Source organism: Apium graveolens, chromosome 5, assembly GCF_009905375.1.
Source record: "Apium graveolens cultivar Ventura chromosome 5, ASM990537v1, whole genome shotgun sequence".
Lineage (NCBI taxonomy): Eukaryota > Viridiplantae > Streptophyta > Magnoliopsida > Apiales > Apiaceae > Apium > Apium graveolens.
This window is the reverse complement of record NC_133651.1, coordinates 270,427,845-270,447,924: the sequence shown is the minus strand read 5'-3', so window position 1 is coordinate 270,447,924 and position 20,080 is coordinate 270,427,845. Positions and strand designations below refer to the sequence as shown.

General features: G+C 36.3%; 1 protein-coding gene and 1 non-coding gene across 2 annotated transcripts; one reads left to right on the top strand and one right to left on the bottom strand.

Annotated features, from left to right (window-relative positions):
- The first annotated feature begins 6,637 nt into the window (after positions 1-6,637).
- LOC141660961 (uncharacterized) lies at positions 6,638-9,601 on the top strand. The gene is made up of 4 exons (XM_074467938.1): positions 6,638-7,372; positions 7,463-7,900; positions 8,015-9,142; positions 9,377-9,601. Exons 1-4 carry the CDS (start codon positions 6,638-6,640, stop codon positions 9,599-9,601), a joined length of 2,526 nt encoding a protein of 841 aa, XP_074324039.1.
- A 7,626-nt stretch (positions 9,602-17,227) lies between these two features.
- LOC141662472 (small nucleolar RNA R71) lies at positions 17,228-17,334 on the bottom strand. The gene has a single exon (XR_012550588.1). It is a non-coding gene; the product is annotated as a small nucleolar RNA R71 (small nucleolar RNA).
- Positions 17,335-20,080: the final 2,746 nt, after the last annotated feature.

The window sequence follows — 20,080 nt, the reverse complement described above, 5'->3', positions numbered from 1 at the left end:
GTATACCCTGCGCACCTATTCCCATACTTTAATAGATAAACATTCAATCCAAGTACGTTCCTCAACTTAACAATTCTTCTAAAAATAATACTCAGATTCCTTTTACGAGCTGTTGACACCTAGTGCAACTGGTCTGGTTCACAGAAGACTAACTTCGATTCAGGTCTTCGTATTATAGCCTTGATTATATTGTTAAGCTTGCAACAATTTTATCGCTTCGAACACTGACAGTCAATAAACAGATGTACTTTCACTGGAATCGTTTCTGGTAGATTAGACAATGTCTTCATTGCTACTACAATCTTGAATACTTCATTCACTGTTCTTCACCGACGCTTGAACATATAAATGAACTCCTGTCAGTGAGTATAACTTCAAGACTGCAGCTGTCTTCTTTAACCTATGTCTTTAACCCTGTCTTCAATTCTTCAGATTCCAATGCTTCGTACTCTGTCTATCTTCAATCAATGCTAATATAATGAAATCTTCTAGTGGCAGTTGTACACTGAATCTTCATCATTTCTAAAAATCTGAAAGTCTTTAACCTTTATTCTTCATTGAGGCATGATCATATTTATGAACTTCTTTCAGTGACCTGTAAATAGACTTCAAGCTTTCTTCTAATCTATTGATTCTTTGTATTTTCCATGTCTTCATTTCTTTTGATTTCTTGTGTAGTCGTAGTATTATTGACCTATCATGTTCTAGTGTTGTTCTCATGTTGAGTTATCACGTAATTGTTCATACAACTACGCAGTCTCACCAATAATCTCCCCCTATTTGATTGTTAAACCTAGCAAACAAATTAAACAGAGAAGATAACTCAACTAACAACTTGGAAAAATTAAAGTACCAGGACTTGTAAATAATGCTACTGGTTTTCTCGATCAAATGCTGCATTTCCAGATTTCTTGAGTAACTGAAATGAAATATGCTTGTTCCTCTAGCACTGAAATGATCTTCAAGTAGTTTCATCTTCATTTCCTTGGTTCTTCAAATCTCTTCCAGATAATACTTCTCAGTATTGAAGTAATCATCAGCAACTTCTTTTGTACAACCATATTTTCTGTTGAGAAGCACATATCTCTCTTGCTTCCCCCCTATGAGAATCAACTGCTTAAAGGAGATCACCTTTGTCTACTACATCTCCCGTACAATAGGATCCGCAGATAAAAACCAATGATACTCCGCTTTTGGAAAACAGCTTCTCCCCTTATGAAAAATAGTGATGAACCAATCCACTTCTTCTGATGTTGTGTGATGTACATGAGCTTTACCTTTTTCCTCCTGCCTGTTATTTCTCCCCCTTAGTTGAGGAATCCTCCAAACTATTACTTAAGCTTTTATCTCCCCCTTAGAGAAGGAATGTATACTATCGTCTGAAGGAGTTCTCATATTTCACTTGGTTGGAAAAGAAATAACAAGTCATAGTCTAATCAACCATATCCCTTTAAATGCTGCAAGAATGACTTCACTATTGATCATCAAGTTGACAAATCTTCCCAACTCCTTATACCTCCCAAATGTGAGATCACCAATTGTTACCAGTTGTTATGTCTCGAACTTGTTAGGTCCCGAAGTATTCTAATCCAATCTATAAACTTTAGGTCCCTAAGAGTTAGGTTCCAATCATAAACAGATTCGAGACCCGAAATATCAAGAACCATGTTTAGGGATAGGGAATGGGATATGTTGTTTCTCTTTTTTCCTCACTGTGAGTGTGTGATTCTGTTTTGTGTACCTTACAAGTGTTTCACCCTTCTCTCCGCTCGTGTTTACACTCATTTTCACAAGTGTATCACTCCTCTCATTGCTCCAAAATCCAGTTGTACTTGCAAGAAAAATTACCTTAGCCATCCTTAATGAGGTCATAAGTGGTGCAATGGGAGTTCACAAATCCCCATCCTTGTTAGACTCGTCAGATGAATCTGAGTCATAATCTACAAGTTGCTAGTTTCCCTTTAAGGGTTCCAAATTTAAACTCTGGGAAGGTAAACAATGACCCAAAGAATTTAGCATAAAGATCAAAGTCTCCTTCTAATGTTTGTGAAGACATTTCCTTCTGACTCATCAGGTAAATCTAAATCATTGTCAGCAAGTTTTTGATCTGCACCTATGTCAGATCTACTATCCACAGATACATCCAGGAGATTTAAGCCTGGGGAGGTAGACACTGACCACTGACATATGGCTATTGGATCAGTATCCTCTCCTAACACCTATAAAGGCAATGGGTCCATTAAAGAACCTTTAACAATCGAATCTCACCGTAAAATGGTCGAAATTCTTATTTCCGTCAACTCTTCCTTTGTATGTGTAACCTTTACTTGTGCATCAACAAATTGTTTATATTTGAGGTGGTGACACTATATCGGATACCCTGGCCGACAAGCGAATTTCAATAGACGCACCCTGTTGAGAGGATGAATCTAGTAATTGTATATGTGCCTTTTCAGCCATTACATCTTTTTGAGAAGATGTATGGGGGCTAGCAGTTGCCTCGGTTTTAATATATCTCAACTTTGTAGCAGACAGAGCTGCTGGGTTGACTTCAGAACCTTCCTTATGTGGTGGACTAAGGCACTTTCTCCCTCACGCTCATTCGTAGTTCATTTTAGGGGTAAGATAGTGTTGGTTGGTTCTGTTTATGTGTTTGTCTTTACAGTCTGGGATAGAAGTTGTGGGTTTTCAAACTCATGACTATCAATGAAAGAAGGCCATCGGAGGCTGAATCTGCATCATGGAACATATGGCAATATAGAGAAAAATGTACTTAAGATATATAATGAATGAAAATTATGCATTTAATCTTTTGAGAGAAATGATGTACAATAGTGATTTCCAAAAATTTTTCATAAAATAAGTAATCACCACTTTAGAAAGAAGTTTGATTTTTCTCTTAAAACCGTTCGAGTGCACGAGTCGGTTTTCATGCATAAAGAGATAAATAATCATGTCTTTTAATATGAAAAAGACACAGACTCATGACTAGAAGTATTAAGATGAGAAAGAATGATTTTTCTTTCAATATGACCGAGTTCTTGTAAAAGCATTGATCACTTAGGTAAATTCTAAGCAATTCTCATTCATGTCAAAAGCTCCATAATCTATCTTTATAAAATTATTACCAACAACATTGTTTATTGATAAATAATCTTAATAAGAATGACTATGCTGCTGATTTCAAATTATAGTAAATTTGTCACATATAACAACTCATATAAATTCACTAGAACTTAAAATCTCACAATTATCTGCAACAAAATATTAACAATATATCATTGACTGATAATTGTCAAGTACTTTAGATACCAATAATTATGTTGCACCCTACTTTAATATAATTTAAACCATGAAACTGGTTTGACATGGAATTGTCTAACATCATAATTCAAATATATTAGAATAAGATATCAATGAATTAAATACCAATAATCTATCAAATAGAAATTAGCATTCAATTACATATATTATACAATTGTTAACTCCTAACAACTGTAATATCTCAAACAATACTGGTTCGATAAATAAAGCAACATTAACCATCATTGTCTTTTTTGTATTCTTAGAAAAAAATTATAAGTTTCACATACTTTGATCCATTGAGTATTGTATCTATTATCAAAGTGTTTAGGAATTTGCAAATAAATATAAAAAATATTCTCAGTGGATAACATATGGTTACTTCTAATAAAGCATTATCTATATTGACCATAGTTGTACTTAAAAAAGATTTTATACTTTTTATATTAGTATAAGTGATTGAGGATAAACATTAATTACTTAGAGGAGTTCTAAGTAATGTCTCAAATACTAATACTTCATAATTAGTTTGTACTTAAAATCTTAACTAAATATCATTAACTGATATAAGTCAAAAATTAGCATACAACTAATCATGCTACAATCATGATTCTGATTTCAGTGAATTCTTGAGATGTAAACATTGGTAAATTCACTAAAACCAAAATCTCATAATTAACGTATAACGCATAAGTTACAATCAATATACTAGATATCAATTGTTAACAAATTTAGTTATAATCAATCATGCTGCTTATTTATCTTAAGTTAGTTTAAATTATGGACCAAATAGAATCACTGAATTGCTTCAATTTCCATAATCGAAACTACCCAAAGTAAATATTAAATAAATAAATACTAAATATTTATGAGTTAGATACTAGCACTTAAATATTTATAATTATCATTGAATAATAACCAATAGAATATATGATTTATATACCTGGAAATCACTCTCTGGATAATTCTTGATTTTAGAAATACTTTTTATGCATAGAAAATATTGAGAGTTTATACACATAACTTAGAAAATACTTCAACTTTCAATATCAGTGATTTTAGAAATAAGCATTGATTACTTAGAACAAAAATTCTAAATATTATCACTAATACTAAAAGTACCACAATTATTCGTACATGATACAAATAACTATGCTGCATATTATTTTAATATAATTTAAATTATGAGACTGATATGAAATGTAATTATCTACCATCATATTTTAAATCATTTAAAATAATATTGAAACTTAATGATATAGTACTTAACTACCACAAATTTATATGACATTGTAATCATGATAATCAAGATAGTAGCACTAAGTACGAGGTACTGGATTACTGATAAATTCAAAATTCCTTTAAATATTAAAGATTTAATACTTGTAAAGTTATATGAAAAATTGCTTACAGGTGGGATTTCCAAGTAATACGCAATAAATGATATCCCACACTTACAAACCAGTCTTGAAAAATTAGCTTTAACAAGTGATTTGGTAAATGTTTCTGTAGGTAACTCTTTGACTAAAAGACATGCTCTCGAAATAAATGATACCTGATGTAAAGGTGTCTTGTCATAGAGTGTTCCACCAAGTGATATAAAGTTATTTCATATCATGACAAGAAATCAATCTTCTTCCATGAAGTTGACAGCTTCCCGAGATGCTTCTCCTGTCACTTAAGTGGACAGCTTCAGAGATGCTTCTCCTGTCTTTCTTACAACCTGCGTAATCTATATATATATAGCTAAACATGTTAAGCATAATATCTTTAGGTTACTTTACTCCAAGAGTTGATAGTCCCTTAAGATATGTAATAATCTTGATAATAGCTATTAGATTGGATTCTCTAGGATCCACTTGGAACCTTCACTACTAGAATTCTGTCAATAGACATCGGTCCTTAGACATCGGTTGCTCAGACGACCGATGTTAAAGTTCATTTAGACATCGGTTATTTTAAAACCGATGTTACTTATTGTTTTAGACATCGGTCCAGAAAATAACCGATGTCTATACTTATTTTTCAAAAATAAAAAACGTTAGTTAGACATCGGTTTTCTATATAACCGATGTCTTTGTTTTATAGACATCGGTTGTATTTTACAACCGTTGTCGATGGTTAACTTAAAATAAATTAAAAAAAAACGCGGAAACTTTCCCCCCTTATTCCCAAATATTCCCCCCCTTAACCAAAAAAAAACCCGTTTCTCCCCCTAATTATTTTTCATGTCTCTCTCTCACTCTCTCTCTGCTCTCTCTCTCACTCTCACTCTCTCTGCGCTCTCTCTCTCTGAGCTCACTCTCTCTGGTTCTCTTTCCCTCTCTCTTCCATCTCTCTGCTTCTCTCCCTCTCTCTCTTCCATCTCTCTCTATCTCACACACACACCATATCAGTTTATAATAAGTACATAGGTTTTAATTAAACCCCAAATTGAAGAACACCATCAGTTAATCAAAATCCATCTACGAGAAACCTGAATTTCTGAACAGGTATGTTTGTTCATTTAGGTTTGTATGTTCGATTAGGTTACATTTGTTCAATTAGGGTTTGTTCATAAATTTTAATGGGTTTTTTCCTTTTTGAACAGGTTTTGAGATTAATTGAGCCAAATAAGGTTTGTACTCTAATTTTATATTTTTTCTTGAGTTGTTTTAAATATGCATGTATATATATTTACATAAATCTGCATTTTTTTAACATAAATTAGGTTTGTGTTCTTGTGTATATATATTTAGGTTTGCCTAAATATATCAATTAGGTTTGATATTTGCATGTATTTTTCTTTTCTGGTTGATATCTTCCGATTTTTGTCCGTTTAAAGTTTTAAGTAATAGTATGTTTTTAAATTCAATTTTGTCCATTTGCAGATTATCTCATCAAGTCTCGGAATTTGACAGTGCCTGCACATTTTACTTCAAGAAGGAGGTTAGAAATTCTTATTCGTTTGCTTTTTTCCTTTTTTTTGTATACATTATGTAGGAAGGGATTCACCAGTAACCGATCTGTCATTATTTATGTATACATTATTTGATTTGGATTGTTGTTTATGTATCAGATTTAGTGTATCGTTCTCTTTTAATAGATGAGATGCCATGAATGTACTAGTTGACATTTGTGTAAAATCTTTCAATTTTTTAAGGGCATGTTTGTTATTAATTCGCGCTTGAATATGTGCACTTGTATTGATTATGCTAGTTAAACAATGTTGACTTTCTTGGTTTTGTTTATGTGCACTTGAATATGTGCACTTGTATTGATTAATTCGCGCTTTGATGTTGAAATGACCATCAGGTGGTTAGGTTGCTAGATTGCTGGTCATACATTTTCATTTATGGATAAGTCGTGGATATCGAAAGATAGGGATTCTTTAGAATTTGAAATTGGCGTAGAAGAATTCTTGATTTTCGCTGAAAAAAATTGTAAAGATCCTAAAAGAATTCCTTGTCCATGTGGTCGATGTGTGAATTTTAAAAAATTCTCAACCAAAATCATAAGGGGACATATCTACGATCATGGTTTTAGTTTGGGGTATGCTGATTGGATTTGGCATGAAGAAAAATCTACTAGGATTACTAGGTCTTCTATAGGTAGTACACGTCCTGCTTCAGACCAACCTATAGAGCACTTTGTTGCATCAGAAACTGTTGAAGTTTGTGAAGCGGCTTTTAATTCGGGTAATTACGATAAGGATTCATATAATTTTCAGAGGTTTGTTGTTGATGCCGAACAACCGTTGTTTGAGGGCAGCGAGTGCACAAAGTTAGAGTCAATGTTAAAATTGCACAACTGGAAAGCTAGGTTTTGTATTAGCGACACTGCCTTTACTGAGCTGCTCTCTTCAGTTGGCTCGATCCTTCCCAAAGATAATGTGTTGCCTCCTAACGCATATGAAGCGAAGAAAACTTTATCCGATTTAGGTCTAGTGTATATAAAAATTCATTCGTGTCCCAATGATTGTATACTGTATAGGGACGTACATTCTGATGCTTCTCAGTGTCCTCATTGCAAGCTGTCACGTTGGAAAGTACGGAAGAATGGCCAACTTAGGGTCAATGTTCCAGCCAAGGTCATGTGGTATTTTCCTATAATTCCAAGATTTTAACGGTTATTTAAATCTCCCTCTACTGCTGAACTCATGACTTGGCATGCAAATCAGCGAATAAATGATGACAAGATGCGACATCCGACCGACTCTCCTTCTTGGAGGAATATCGATTACCGGTGGCCTGCCTTTGGTAGTGAATCTAGGAATATTAGGTTGGCTTTATCAGCGGATGGTATCAACCCGCATACTAATGGGTTAGTCAATCGATATACATGCTGGCCAGTAGTGTTGGTAACGTACAATCGATATCCTCCGTGGTTATGCATGAAAAGGAAGTTCATGATGTTGTCAGTTTTAGTTCCTAGTCCACATGAGCCGGGAAATAACATCGATGTTTATTTACAACCGTTGATTGATGATCTGAAAAAACTTTGGGAAGAAGGTGAACCAAACGTTTATGACGCCTATAGTAAATCATATTTCACTCTAAAAGCAATTTTATTGTGGACAATAAATGATTTTCCAGCATATGGAAACTTGTCAGGCTGCGTGAATAAGGGTTATAAGAGTTGTCCAATTTGTGGTGACGATACTGTGGCTAAATATTTAAGTCACAGTAGGAAGATGTGCTTCCAAGGTCATCGCCGTTATTTGCCTAGGTAGCACCCTTATAGGAGGCAGAAGGCGGCCTTTAACGGACAACAAGAGTTGGGGAACGCATGTCAACCCCTTTCCGGAGAAGAAGTATTAGCGCGTCAGGAACGAATTGATTTTTGTTTTGGAAAAGAGGTGAAGAAGTCGAAGAAGGTGGAATGTCCATGGAAGAAAAAATCTGTTTTCTTTGAGTTAGAATATTGGAAATATCATCATGTTCGCCAACTTCTCGATGTTATGCACATCGAGAAAAATGTGTGTGATAATCTGCTTGGGACGTTATTAAATATGCGAAAGTCAAAAGATAGTGAGGCGGCACATCGTGATATGATTGATATGGGTGTTAGACATGATTTAGCTCCTCAAGTAGGAGAAAAGAAGACCTATCTGCCTCCTTCCCCTTTTACTTTGTCGAAGGTTGAAAAAAAGAAAGTGTTGAACTCATTCTTGTCTATGAAACTTCCTTCTGGACATGGATCAAACATAAAAAATTGTGTATCCATGTCTGATTTGAAGATATACGGGCTTAAGTCCCATGACTGCCATATCCTTCTCCAACAACTCCTCCCTATTGCCATTCGATCCGTTCTCCCGAAAAATGTTAGGGTCACAATCATACGACTGTGCTTCTTTTTTAATGCTTTATGCAGCAAAGTTGTCGATGTCTCGAAACTCGATAAATTGCAGTCAGATGTTATAATAACCTTATGCGATCTAGAAAAAATATTCCCTTCATCATTTTTTGATGTAATGTTACATCTTATTGTCTACTTGGTCCTAGAAGTGCGTTTATGTGGACTGGTATTTTATAGATGGATGTATGCCTTCGAACGATTCAATAAAGTGCTAAAGAGCTACGTACGAAACCGATATTATCCTGAAGGTTGTATGGCAGAAAGCTACCTTAAAGAAGAATCAGTAGAATTCTGCACAGAATTTATGAGCCAGACTTGTACAACTGCCGGCATTCCAATTGAGCAAGTCAAGCAATCTGGTCCATTATCTGCCGCGATAATAAAGGTCGTGGAAGAAAAAGAGCGAGATGAGGCTCATCTGCATGTCCTTCAAAACAATGATGAAGTGTATCCCTATATCGTGTACGTTTATTTTATTAACTTGTCCTATTTGTTTGAAGATGTAATTTTTGTGGGTTATTTCTAATATTTATGCATATTCTCAAAATGCACAAGGAGTATTTGGATGAAATTTACCGAGGGAAGAAAAAAAGTGTTCATTGGCTCATGGGAGAGAACAATCGGCTATTTGCCGATTGGTTTGAAAAAAAGTAGGTTTTGTGTATTGTCTACTTAAATAGTTGTTAGTTGTAGTTTGCAACTGATGGATTTTTTTATTATATAATATTATGTATAGGTAAGTAGTGAAATGAAGGGAAATCCTGATGCTGTTTCAGAGACGATACGATGGCTCGCTGGAAAACCATCATTTTCTGTTTTAACTTATCAAGGTTTTTCAGTCAATGGAGTCGGATACTTTACGAAAGACCGAGATGATGCGCGGGTTGTTCAAAACAGTGGAGTTTCTGTGGTTGCTAAGGCAGTCCAGGTGTCCAGTGCGAAAGATTTAAACCCCGTTTAGAGTGATATGACCTTTTATGGCATAATCTTCGAAGTATGGGAGTTGGATTACCATGAGTTCAAAGCTCCACTCTTCTTGTGTAAATGGGCAGAGAATGATAAAGGCATAAAGATCGACGATCTTGGCTTCACACTTGTGGATTTCAATCGACAAGGCCATAAGAAGGATAAATATGTCTCTGTTGACCAAGTCAACCAGGTGTTTTACATTAAAGATCTGGTTGATCCTACTTGGTCGATCGTGTTAACTTCCACAATTAGAGACTATCAAGAGTTGTATAACGACGATGATTTGGGTGACACGATCATGGAACATCCTCCCTTCTGCTCTAACATCCCTGCTTCTGATGTGACCAATGAAGACGTTGCGCATAGTATTAGGCCTAATGTTGAGGGAATTTGGGTTAAAAAATGATCCTGTTAATTTAGCTCTCTGTACTTTGTGCTTGTTATAATTTAATCAGCATATTTAATTTTCCTTTGTAATTTTTTTGAGTAAATGAATTATAGTGACTAATGCATTTTTCTTTTGTAATTTTTCTTTTATAATTTTTTTGTATTTTGTTTTTGTATTTGTTTTGAAATTTTCCAGTTGTAATTTTGAATGCATTTTTATTCATGCATATGTAATTTTAAATGTATTTTAATTCATGTAGAGTTTCATTTATTCAGTGACTAATTATTTCTTGTTTTATTATTCAGAGTGAAGGACAAAAATGGCAAAGAAACAGAGAACCAACAAAACCAAATCTAAAAAAGTTAAAGAGGTCGAAGAACATTGTGATCAGGAGGTTGAAGAGCACTGTGATCAGGATGGACAAGCACCAAGTGAACCTCAAACTGAAAAGCAACAGTCTGAACAAGAAACAATAACTAATTCTAATTCTGCGAAAAGAAGGTCGGGAGCTGCACGAGGTGTTTTCTTTCTTAAAAAAGTATTGGTAAGGAAGGCCCAGGGCAAGAGATTTAAAATCAGATACAATGAGTTTGGAGTTCCTGTCGGAGATACTAGGTGTACCTTACAGTCCTACATAGGGCACCTGGCAAGAACTATGATTCCTATCGACATTGACAGCTGGCCAAATGTGGATCGGGAATTGAAAGATAAATTATGGCTTGATATTAAGGTATTAAATTATAGTTGACACACACAACTTATTTTTAGTACTACTATCTAAGCCTTATAAACTTGTGTATTTTATTATCCATAGGGTACATTTAAAGTTGTTCCGGAAAGTGAGGCTATGGTGCTTAAGTCTGCAGGAGAGAAGTGGAGACAGTTTAAAACTGATTTAACAACTAAACACGTGATGCCATATGCTGAAAAAAGAAGAAACTGAAGAGGCCTCCAAAAAATTATCGGTTTGTGGGTCAAGAAGCTTGGACGAGATTTATCGCGCAGAGGACAAGTGATAAGTGGCTGGTATGGATGCATTTTCTTTGCCGGTGTACCCTTTTTGGATTTAGAATATTTACTTAGATATAATTATTCGTTGTATGATGCAGAAACTACGCACCCTGCAGAGCGAAAGAGTGCGTAATCGAAAATATCATCATCGTTTGTCAAGGAAGGGTTACATTGGTTTACAAGAGGATGAAGTAAGAACCTAGCTATAATTTTTTCTCATCTTCAACAAATAAAGCACCTTTTAATTTTTTCTCATCTTAAACAGATAAAGAAAGGCAAACTGAAGCCCGAGGAGAAACCAGATCGGGCAATATTTTGGAAAAATGCTCGAAAGTCAAAGCTAGATGATGAGGAACTTGATAAAGATAAAGAAGCAGTATTTGCCAGAATTGTAAGTAAAAATTATGAAAAAAACTGCATTTAATCGAGAAAAACAGATTATAATGAGAAATATGTTTATTCCTTCGTTATTCATAATATGTCCCTAAGATCTGATGTGTATTCATATCTGCATTAGGATAAATTACTCGAAAAGAAGGAGAAGGGTGAATTCGTACCATCTGGAACTGATGATGTGTTGACTACGGCACTCGGAACTCCTGAGCATTCAGGCAGGGTTCGAGGAGTTGGAGGTTTCGTCACCCCAAAAATGTTCTTTAATCTGCCGAAAGAGAGAAAACCTGCAATTACCAAGGCGGAGTTGTTGGCCCGTGATAGAGTGTTACAGGAGGAGTTGGTAAGAACAAGGTGGGAAATGGCTAAGCTCAAGTCATTGTTTACAGGATCTAATCAGCAGTCTCCGAATTTTTCGGAGAGAGCAAGTTGCCAACCAGTTGAAGGAGAACCAAAAGCAAAAGAAATATTGGTGAATGATGATTGTCTTGCTTATGATCAACCCCCTCCATCAGAAAAGAAGGTATATTTCACAAATATTATTGTAATTATACGGTTCTTCAAATTGTAGAGTAATTATATAATTTACTCCTTACAATTATAGGGTCCACAAATTTGTAAGCTTTCGGTGGATAGCATCGAAAATAAGGTTGCTTTTGGTACTATTTTCGAAGATGATGAAATGAATGTTTCATTTCATGGAGTGCCCCTGAAGCCTGGACATGCTCGTGTGTCGGTTGATGGACATATCCAACCAGATGCTTTAGTTCCCGTGCCTATACCTGGTGAAATTGAACATGTTCGTGAAGCCGTTGGTTCACACTTGGCATGGCCTCGAAATTTAATCAGCCTACGGACAATTGTGGTATTTACATGTGCTTGTTGGTTGCTAAAGTTGTAGAAAAGTTGAAAAATAGGGGTTAATTAGGTGAATAAATGTCTACTTATATTCTTTCATTTTTTGTAGAAAAAGAAAAGAGATGTGTCGCAGTCAAAGAACAAGGGTGAGGTGCATAAAATTTAACAAGAGTTCACTCACGTCAAGGTCAGCAAGAAAGTGCCCCGCCAATACAAGGTATTGTACAAACATGCTACGACATTTATGAAAGCCAGCGGGGAATCGATCCCTATTCCATGTGATTCCGATGTGTTTGGAGTTGAGAAGACAATATATATATTGCATGAGAATTTAAAAGCATTGTTAGAGTTTGACATGATTGGACAAGCTGCGATATCTGCGTACATGGCGTAAGTAATTTATTTTCGTGGTTATAGGTTCTGTTTGAATTATCGCACAACTGGTCTGCTAGTAATTTTAATTTCTCCCACATATGTATAGGCACTTGCATAGTACAATTAAGAGGGTTCGCAAGAATGATGATGTGGTCCTGTATGGATTTTTTGATCCTGGCGCCAACTTTAATTTGAATGCTGATTTTCAACGAAATGTTGGTAGTCGGTTGAAAGAGGGTAATCAAAATCACATATTCTTCCTGCCACATAATCATCGGTAAGTATTTTTAAATGCATATTGTAATCTATTAATTTAATTTTCTTTTAGGTTTTTAGGCTATTTTTAAAAATATCTGACTTGTGTAAATTTATAATAATACAGTTGTCACTGGATTCTGGTCGTAATATGGGATGGCGACATTTACATTCTCAATCCTTTGCCTCATCCAACTCATTTTGATGATTTAGAAAAAGCTTTATCAGAGTAACATTATTCCTTTTATTTTTTAGGTTGTTTTCATTTATTTCTTGTATTCGAAATATGACTCTTGACACCGTGTCATTATAATATGCAGGACAATAAAACAAGTTAATTCTCAAACAGGAAGGGGTAACAAAGCTCCTAAAATCAAGAATCTTGTAGTAAGTAATTTATATTATAATTTTTATAGTACGACAGTAATCTTGATTTAATCAGTTTGTAAAGCCAGTTTTTTTTATCTTAACAGGGATCCCCGAAACAGCCTGGTGGGGTTGAATGTGGTTATGTGGTCATGAGGTACATGAAGGAAATTATTGAGGACAGGGAAATTTCTTTTACTTCTAAGGTCCGTACATTCATTTTTGTATGACTGAATGTGGCATTTTAGATGCATTTTTTTATGATTTCCCTTTTCGGTTTACTCAATTTTTAGTGGGCGACCAAGACTCACAAGTCTTACACTCTAGAGGAGCTAGACCAGGTTCGCTGTGATGTTATCGACTTCATTCAAGACAAAATGTAGATTGTAAATTTCCTTGCCTCGCTACTGTAAATTCTGGTTTCATAATGTACTTGATGATCGAATTTGTAAGATGCATGTTTGACAATGTGTTAGAACTATTTTTGCTATATATTTGTTGTTGGTTGGTTAATGTAGATGTTTTGAATTTTCTAGTAGATGTTTTAGGTTGTTGATTGGATAAAAACTGTTGTTGGTTGAATCTGGGTTAATTGTTGGTTGATGGGGTGAAAATTGTTGGTTGGTTGGATGGAAAATTATTGGTTGATTGGATTTTACCATATGGAGTTTTCTGGTTCATGAAAAAACAGAGATGCTCAGTTTAATTATAATAGAAACAGACATCACATTGTTATTAGAATCGATGTTAAAAAACCATAAATAACATCAGTTTACACATATAAAAAGCAATGTCTTAAAATCACAAAGACATCAGAAAAATAAAATATTCGATGTTAATAAAGGAATATTAGCACATGAAAACAGGGTAATAACATCGATTTAAAAATAAACACCCGATGTCTATTTATCATACTAATATCGGTTTTTTAGAAAACAACTGATGTCTATTATCAACATTGACATCGGGTCCTTAGAAAATGATCGATGTCTATTATCAACATTGACATCAGGTACTTAGAAAATGATTGATGTCTAATAAGATATAGACATCGGTTTTTTATTTTTAACCGATGTTATTTTATAAATATTGATTGTGTGTTATAGTTTTAAACAGGCCTAACCGTCCTAATATTACATTTCTGAACTTGACATTAAACAATTATATAACATCAATGTAAATTAGACATCAGAAATTTTTCAGAAACGATGTGTAATATTACATAGACATCGGTTTTTAACCGATGTCTATGAGAAAATACATGTAACATCAGTCGCGAAGACATCATACATTTTTTACAAAAACCGATGTCTAAGGTCTTTTTTCTAGTAGTGCTTGCTCATTGGCATCTTGAGAACATTACATGTTGTCTATTAGTATTTGAGTAAAAGAGTGAGCTTGTCATACCTCTATAGCTTGTCATGTTACCTGAGTTGCACTGAACAAGCTTAAGTGGTTTCTATTGGTAAGTAGTCTTGGCATGTTCAGAATCCTCCAGATTTTGCATCGTCAAAAGATCCTTAACTTACTTGTATTGCCATCATTCTTTTGGTTTACTTGTGCTCCTAAAAGAATTGTTCTTTTGGCTTGCTTGAGATCCTAAAAGAATAATTCTAATGGCTTGCTTGAAGTAATTCCAAAAAAAATTCTAACTTTTCCAACATGCTCCTCCATACCTACTCTGCAATTACTTATGTTTGTGCCTAGTGATAAAAGAGTTAATTATATGAAGACTCTACTAGTTCATGTTTAACTATAACTTCAGTTAGAGTGCCATACCATATTCTTGATGATTTCTTGAGTAGTATAATATTTCATACCAACATGAAGTGAGCTTGTGAAGAGATATGTGATAAGTGGCATTTTATACCACTTAGAACGTCTTAAAATGGCTTAAATTGGTGTCTTGAAATCAAGTATTTTGTGTATTTGATGTGTTTTTCTAGTGTTTATGCATTTCAGGGTATTAGTTGCATTTCGGAGAAGGAATCATCATGAATAAGCCTTGGCATGTGTTCACCATTGCGAGAGGAAAAGAACGGGCAGATTACGGCGAAGAAACGGAGCAAACCTGGAAATTTTCCAGTAGGGTCCTGCGCGCCCGCGCAGCAATGCTGAGCGGCCGCGCAGCAGCCTTGCGCGCCCACGCAGAAATGCTGAGCGGCCGCGCAGGGTCGGGGAAAAAGATATATTATTTTAGACTTCTACTTCTGTTTGGCTTCCAACTTCTATGTAATCTGAGTTTTATGGGACTATTATATAGGTAGATTTGAGACGTTTTTCAGAGAGTATTAAGAGGAGATTATGTTTTAGATTGTGTTTTGCAAGAAGCGAAGGAGATAAGGAAGAAGACCGATTTAGCACACAGCAGCGAAGAGGAAGCATATATTCTTGTGATTCTTGTTTCGTTGTAACGTTGGATGCTAGTTTTCTTGCTTTGACTTATTTACTCTTGTGACGTACTCTGTTTTAATATAATCAGTTTAGTCATTATTTTCTTGTGTTGTTTATCATGATTTCATATGAACCCATGATGGCGATAAGTTTTATTATGGGCTAATCGTGATCATGGGGTTGCAACGGATTTATTATGGAATTCTTTAGTTAATTGTTTAATACTTTAGTATGTGATGATTGCATGATATCTAGTATTGGTTGTGCGTATTCGTCTTATGTGCGTCGCGAACATATAAGATAGGGTGTTAATCTCTTGTGAAGCGACGGTGGATCTTGAGATTTAGAACTTGCCATGCTAGCATAGGTTCATGTATGTTGTGCATGATTAGTGGGTAACTCTAACAATTTTATTTGCCCTATGTAAACAAAAGGAATAACTTGTGCTTAAATTGTTGTGTTGTCAATTTCTGTAGACATATAGGAACTCAATATAATTGATGACTATTCAACTTCTATCTTAATTGTGGATGCTTGGTAGAATGGTATTAGTACAATGAAAGTTGGCTTTTATCAGTTTCGTGTTATTCGATTAATATCATCACTGTCACATGCTAAAGGTAATAACAATGGTTATAGAAGGAAGTAATAATGAAGTTGTGATCTCATGAGTGTTTTATTATTAAATTGAAGTGTTAGTTAAGTGGTTAAGTAAGTAGTTAATTATAGTTAATATTTAATCAACAATTTTAAGTGTTATCTTAACATTGAGAAGTAATCATACATTGGTGAGTGAGTTTAATTAGACAATAACTTAGTCTGAGTCTCTGAGGGAACGAACTAGAAAGTATTATATATTACTTGCGAACGCGTATACTTGCGTGAATATTAGTGCGTGATTTCGCCCTAACAAGTTTTTGGCGCCGCTGCCGGGGACTCGACGTATTTGTTTAGTTTATGTACTTACCATCATTGGTCATTAGGACTCAGTGATTAGGACGTAGTAGTTAATTACTCTTTTCGGTTGTGTTTCAGGTACTTTAGCAAACGTTTATGCAAACTCGTTCTCGTGCTCGCAAGAGGACCTTAGATACAGCTGAGGAGAAAGACGAAGTTCTTGATACACCGGAGAAGTTAGATTTTGAGGATTCGGATTCAGGAACTGAGCAGAAAGAACCAGTAAACATGGGAGATCGTATTGTTCAAGCTGATCCAGCTCTTATGGATTTTTCTCGGCCTAAAATTGATGACATTTAGTCAAGCATCCTTCATCCGGCTATTCAAGCTAACACCTTTGAGATCAAGCCGGGCACTATTCAGATGGTGCAGAATTCTGTTTCTTTTGGAGGAGCGGCAACTGAAGACCCCAACATGCACATAAGGAATTTTGTCGAGATCTGCAGCACTTTTAAGTATAATGGCGTGACTGATGAGGCTATCAAGTTGAGGCTTTTCCCATTCTCACTGAGGGATAAAGCTAAAGACTGGTTACATTATGAACCAGCTGGGTCAATCATTACGTGGCAAGATCTTGCGCAAAAGTTTCTGGTGAAGTTTTATCCAATGGCAAAGACTGCTGCTATGAGGAGTGCTCTTACTCAATTTGCGCAGCAACCTACAGAATCTATGTGCGAGGCTTGGGAACGCTACAAGGAAATGTTGAGAAAATGTCCACATCATGGAATGCCGGATTGGATGGTAATCACTGGTTTTATAATGGTTTGGGGGCCCAATCTCGGCCCATGCTCGATGCAGCAGCTGGAGGCGCCTTATGGGCTAAAAGCTATACTGAGGCGTATAATCTTATCGAGACGATGGCTACAAATGAGCATCAAAACCCAACTCAGAGGATGACGTCAGGCAAGGTAGCAGGTATTCTGGAAGTTGATGCAGCCACCGCTATTGCAGCCCAGCTCCAAGCGCTATCAATGAAGGTTGATTCTCTGGCTACGTATGGAGTTAATCAAATAGCTATGGTTTGTGAGCTTTGTGCAGGTTCTCATGCTACGATCAGTGTTCTCTTGTCAGTGAATCTGTTCAGTATGTGAATAATTATCAGTGACAACAGCAGCCTGTGCCAGTGACCTATCATCCTAACAACAGAAATCATCCAAATTTCAGCTGGGGGAATAATCAGAATGCTATTCAGCCACCATATCAGCAAGGAGTAAGTAAACAGTTTAACCCACCTGGATTCCAGCAACCACAGCAGTATGCTACAAGGCAATCATATCCTCAACAGGGAAGTGCAGTTGCACCTACTAGTGCTGATTTTGAGGAACTTAAGTTGTTGTGCAAGAGTCAGGCGGTTTCTATCAAGACCTTGGAAAATCAAATCGGTCAATTAGCCAATGCAGTGCTCAATCGTCAACTTGGCACTCTTCCCAGTGACACGGAAGTACCAGGCAGGAAGGAAGCCAAAGAGCAAGTCAAGGCTATTACCTTAAAGTCTGGAAAAGTAGCTGATGCTGAAAAGGCAAAAGAAATCGAAGCTGAAGTTAGGGATGAAGAATCTAAGCAAAAGGAGAAAGCGGCGGAACCAAGGAAGACTACTGTTGAACACACTCTGCCTGAGGCTAATACAGGGGAGAAACAGCTCTATCCTCCACCACCTTTTCCTAAGAGATTGCAGCAACAAAAGCTGGATAGACAGTTCGGGAAGTTTCTGGAGGTGTTCAAGAAACTTCACATCAATATACCTTTCGCTGAGGCTCTGGAACAAATGCCTAGTTATGCGAAGTTTATGAAGACTATTCTTTCAAGGAAGGTGAAACTGGATGACCTTGAAACCGTTGCTCTCATGGAAGAATGCAGCGCTGTTCTACAGCAAAAGTTACCACCAAAACTGAAAGGTCCAGGAAGCTTCACCATTCCTTGCACCATTGGCAATCTAACTTTTGACAAGTGCCTTTGTGATTTGGGAGCAAGCATTAATCTGATGCCCTTGTCGATCTTTAAAAAGCTGGATCTGCCTGATCCAAAACCCACATACATGTCGCTACAATTGGCGGACCGTTCCATTACTTACCCAAGGGGCATAGTTGAGGATGTGCTCGTCAAGGTGGATAAGCTCTTCTTTCCTGCAGATTTTGTTATTCTGGATTTTGAGGAAGATAAGAAGATTCCCATAATCTTGGGGAGGCCTTTCTTGGCTACTGGCCGTACCTTGATAGATGTGCAAAAAGGGGAACTTACTATGCGGGTCCAAGATCAGGATGTGACCTTCAACGTATTCAAGGCAACGAAATTCCCTACAGAAGATGAGGAGTGCTTAAAAGTGGATGTGATTGATTCTGCGGTTACGTCGGAACTCGATCACATGCTAATGTCTGATGCATTGGAAAAGGCCTTAGTGGGGGAATTTGACAGTGATGATGAAGATAGCAACGAGCAATTATAATATCTGAACGCTTCTCCATGGAAGCGAAAGCTCGACATACCATTTGAATCTCTTGGTACTTCTGACCTTAAGAATGCTGAAGGGAAGCTCAAACCATCAATAGAGGAAGCACCTACCTTGGAGCTTAAACCATTACCTGAACACTTGAGGTATGCTTTTTTAGGTGATTCATCTACGTTACCTGTTATTATTTCAGCTGACCTTTCAGGTAGTGAGGAAGACAAGCTCTTAAGGATTTTGAGAGAATTCAAATCGGCTATAGGATGGACCATAGCAGACATCAAGGGGATAAGTCCTTCATATTGTATGCATAAAATTCTGCTAGAGGAAGGAAGTAAGCCAACTGTGGAACATCAACGAAGACTGAACCCGATCATGAAGGAGGTGGTGAAGAAAGAAATTCTGAAATGGCTAGATGCAGGCATCATTTATCCTATTTCTGACAGCTCGTGGGTGAGCCTTGTACAATGTGTTCCTAAGAAAGGAGGTATCACTGTGGTCGCAAATGAAAAGAATGAGCTCATCCCTACTCAAACAGTTACAGGATGGAGAGTATGCATGGATTATAGGAAATTGAACAAAGCCACAAGAAAGGATCACTTCCCTCTCCCATTCATTGATCAAATGCTTGACAGATTGGCGGGACATGAGTATTTTTGTCTTCTGGATGGTTATTCCGGGTATAATCAGATTTGTATTGCACCAGAGGATCAGGAAAAGACTACCTTCACTTGTCTATTTGGCATATTTGCTTTTCGTAGAGTTTCATTTGGGTTATGTGGCGCCCCGGCCACCTTTCAGAGATGTATGATGGCTATATTCTCTGACATGATTGGAAATAACATCGAAGTGTTCATGGATGACTTCTCCGTCTGTGGACACTCATATGATGAATGTTTGGCAGCATTCGAAACTCTCAAGGAGAGTTTGATCACGGCACCAGTTATTACAGCACCAGATTGGACAGAACCGTTTGAGATGATGTGTGATGCGAGTGATTATGCGGTAGGTGCAGTTCTGGGACAGCGCAA

Bases quoted from the DNA above. Each gene is read 5' to 3' on its own strand.
- LOC141660961 (XM_074467938.1), top strand. From the start codon at position 6,638: ATGGATAAGTCGTGGATATCGAAAGATAGGGATTCTTTAGAATTTGAA. The intron at 7,373-7,462 runs GTCATGTGGTAT...CATGCAAATCAG, and splicing joins GGGTCAATGTTCCAGCCAAG to CGAATAAATGATGACAAGAT. The intron at 9,143-9,376 runs GTAATTTTTGTG...TATTATGTATAG, and splicing joins TGTCCTATTTGTTTGAAGAT to GTAAGTAGTGAAATGAAGGG.